The 3,322-nt window shown below is 47.4% G+C and overlaps 1 protein-coding gene across 1 annotated transcript; it reads left to right on the top strand.

Annotated features, from left to right (window-relative positions):
- Positions 1 to 2,689: 2,689 nt before the first annotated feature.
- On the top strand, positions 2,690 to 3,067 carry PV06_11655 (uncharacterized protein; the record flags this gene model as incomplete). The annotated part of the gene is made up of 1 exon (XM_016413365.1): positions 2,690 to 3,067. A coding segment is annotated over one exon (378 nt), but the record flags the coding sequence as incomplete, so codon positions are not given.
- Between the last annotated feature and the right edge of the window lie 255 nt (positions 3,068 to 3,322).

Below are 3,322 nucleotides of genomic sequence, written 5' to 3'. Positions count from 1 at the left end.
CGGCGCCTGAAGCTTCTTGGTTTTCTCGTGTACTTGTCGACACAACCGGTATAACTGCATACAAACTGGTTGGCCGGAGTGTTAGATACAGTTGTAATCATTGGGCGGTATAGAGTGTCGGGCCCGCCCGGTCCGGAATCTGAGCGATTCTCGACACAGTTGATCTTCGAGTGTGCCCATAAAGGGAGGTATGGCGTCCTGCCATCAAAGCTGAGAGTCGGGATCGAAGGCTCCCACAACTCTAGCAGCCTCACTGTGGAACGCATTGTTTCTGCCAATCTCGAAAGGTCACCTCCTTGGCATGAACCTAGAGCGCGAGGGACATACTGCCTAGATATGCCCGGATGCCACGTCATAACGGCTCGTGGCTCGCGCAATTGAAAAGAGTGACAGTTCCACATCGATAGAATGTTCCGATTAGAAGGTTAATATTTATCCCTGGCCATGTATGACTAGTAAATAATTACTTGGGCATTTCTATCGACTTCAATTTCGCAGCTCGGAGAGCTTCATACCCTTTAATTCACTGGAATTACTACACTAGTTCAGCTGGTAAAATAGGACATAGCATCTAATAAGTGCGGCCATGGGCCTATGTGGTTTTCCCGCAACCACATTTAGGGGGGGTTTTTGCGCACCTAGGAAGTTCGTGGGCATAGGCCTCAGATGTTGGTAGCTCTGGACGAAACCTGTGTATGACTAAGAGTGGGTACTATATTATATCTGCTGTTATCTATACAGTGGACTCTAGGATGCTTTTCAAGTGCATATCAAACCATTCATTGCAGAACTATGTTCGGTCCAATACAAAAGTCTACGGTGGCCTTGGTCTTTTTCGCAGGAGTCAGCATAGGCATACAGCTCTACCCCAGTCACGTCGTCGAGCGCGACGTAGACATTGGGATAGTCTTGGGAAGTGCGGCCAGGCTTTTCGCTGTCTGGGTCCGGAACGACAGGACACCGTACAAGATCTCATCTTTAGTTTCATCTCCTACGTTGTCAGCAACCACAATCGACCACCTTAATTTCGACACTATTAACCTTCTCAATGATGAAAGGTGCGTTATCGAGCGGCAGGACAACACCATCACGCTTGGAGGTGGTTTACCGATGTACCAGGTGGCCTCGCCACCACAGCCGATATTGTCAGTGACTTGTGGTTCTCCTGTCGAGAAATGGTGATCCCTCAAAAGCACCATCACAATAGAGCAGTGCGTCTAGTCAAGATCTATGAGCAGCAGAACAGCATTAGTAGTAAAGAATGTTTGTATATAGTATGCATTGTCCAGAATAAGGTGTGGAATGGAACTGTGGGCGATGGTATAGTCGACCGTTTAGGATACCCTATTCGCCACGTCCATTACCACTGAAATAAACAGGTCTGCTTCAACTCCAACTCAGCTTCAATAGCCTTCCTTCGACGGGAAATGACACTGAAACATAAGTCTCTTAATGTGCTTTCATTGAGCACCTAGCTCTATAGGAGTAGAGTATCAAGATAACTACGTATACCCGTACATGCAAGTATACAGAAGCGCATACAGTAAGATGACCACGCAGAATTTCTAACCTAGTATAGGCGTGCTTGTCAGACCCCGACAAGGTTCAAAGGGATCACAAAAATTGGCGGTATATTCTACTAAGATTTCACTCCTAGATCTTCTCTTAAGTGGTGGCGTTCTGAAGTATCCATATGCGGATATAATAGCTTATGATCTAAATCTAGCTATACGAAACTATGAGAATACGTGGTGTGGCGGACATTTTGAGTTCGAGAAGGCTGTGGTCTACACGGACCACGTACGGCAGGTCCTATCCGCGGAACTAAGAAAGTAAAATGATGCGGATGTCCCTCGCCGTACATGGAATCCTCTCACATTTAGGAAAGCCTAAACACACCGACTTAAGCCTAAAACAACCACGAAGCTCTTCTTAAGAAGTAGGTAAATGGCGAAAGAGGATAATGAAGTTACAGACTCGAGATTATTGTATTGCCGTGTCGTCTATAACTGTAAGTACAATATCTATAGGTTAACCACAGAAAGAGTGGATTGACCCCATGCGGGCCGATAAGCCTCGGGAAGCGGGGGGCGGTGGTGCAAGTGTGCCTTACTTGACCCACAGGATTGAGAAACGGTGGTGCGACAAATACTTGACATCGCTTACTAAGTGGTCATAAGGATGCACGATCTCCTTGGACCAGATTGAGGCGGATAACAAGGCCGCCAGTAGCCACAATAAGACCTAAGCGATAATTGCTCTATAATGTGGCCATACTTAGGCGTTGAGTGAGGATTTGAGAACCGTACCCGGGTCAAGCGGAAGATGAAATACGCTCATTGGCTAGCTAACCACTGTACCTTTTCACTGTTCGATAAAGATAGCGCTTGCGGCAACGTACCTCCGAGGCGCTTAGGTGCACCGCCTAGCTTGAGAAGTGGCTCATAGTACCTAGCATTTACCTTCAGAGAATTAAGTCGAAGTAATCGATGTATAGCTATATATACTCGCAATCTTCTAAGTTCGGTTCTATTCCTCGATATTCTTGACATCTCAATTTGAATACTATAATCCCCTTTGGCTCAAAATGCATTCCACTTCGAGGTTTACTTATAGCTTCCTCCTACAGATCATCTCCTTCCTTTTTTTCCTTGTTGAATTGACCATCTGTGGACCTCTCCCTCTTCAGGGCACATACCGGAACGTCTCCTGCCACGATCATACTCAATCACCTACGCCTACCACGGGAATCGACAAAAGAGTGGAAGCGAGAAACGAAGATTGGGCTACCAACATTGAATTCATGGCTGGGACGCAATTCCTAGGACTCTTCTTGCAACCAGATGGACAGGTTCACGACTTGAATGACGTTACATGTTTGCTCCTGCCTTCTTACACTGAAGGCCCGTGCAATGGGGTCAGTGTCTCTTCCATCGGAGTTGCGACTGGGTATGGACCCTGCACATTCTACGGCTTGGATGGAGCAATTGTGGCTGTTCCGGGGGAAGGGGAAGGATGGGTATATGTCGCACCGCCACAGAATATGATGCAAGCTGTCTGTGGCTGAGAAAATAGGGGACGAAGGCATTCACGTATCGCCACAAAGCTGGATTGTCCCCGGTCACGACTGTTTACAACCGGGGCTGAAGTCGAGATTTTGGGAAGAAGATGCTTGTAAGGAAGGGACGTGCTGGCTTTTTTGGCATTGCGAAGCCGTAGCCGAACGGCCGGAGTTCGGAGAGCTGATCGCGTTCTTTTAGATGACATTCGCTGGGAAACTGGAGGGCACAAGGCTTTCCCGCCAATCATTTTAGCGCTTTTT

Source organism: Exophiala oligosperma (assembly GCF_000835515.1).
Source record: "Exophiala oligosperma strain CBS 72588 unplaced genomic scaffold supercont1.48, whole genome shotgun sequence".
Lineage (NCBI taxonomy): Eukaryota > Fungi > Ascomycota > Eurotiomycetes > Chaetothyriales > Herpotrichiellaceae > Exophiala > Exophiala oligosperma.
The sequence above is the reverse complement of the archived record's forward strand: the minus strand, read 5'-3'. Positions and strand labels throughout refer to the sequence as shown.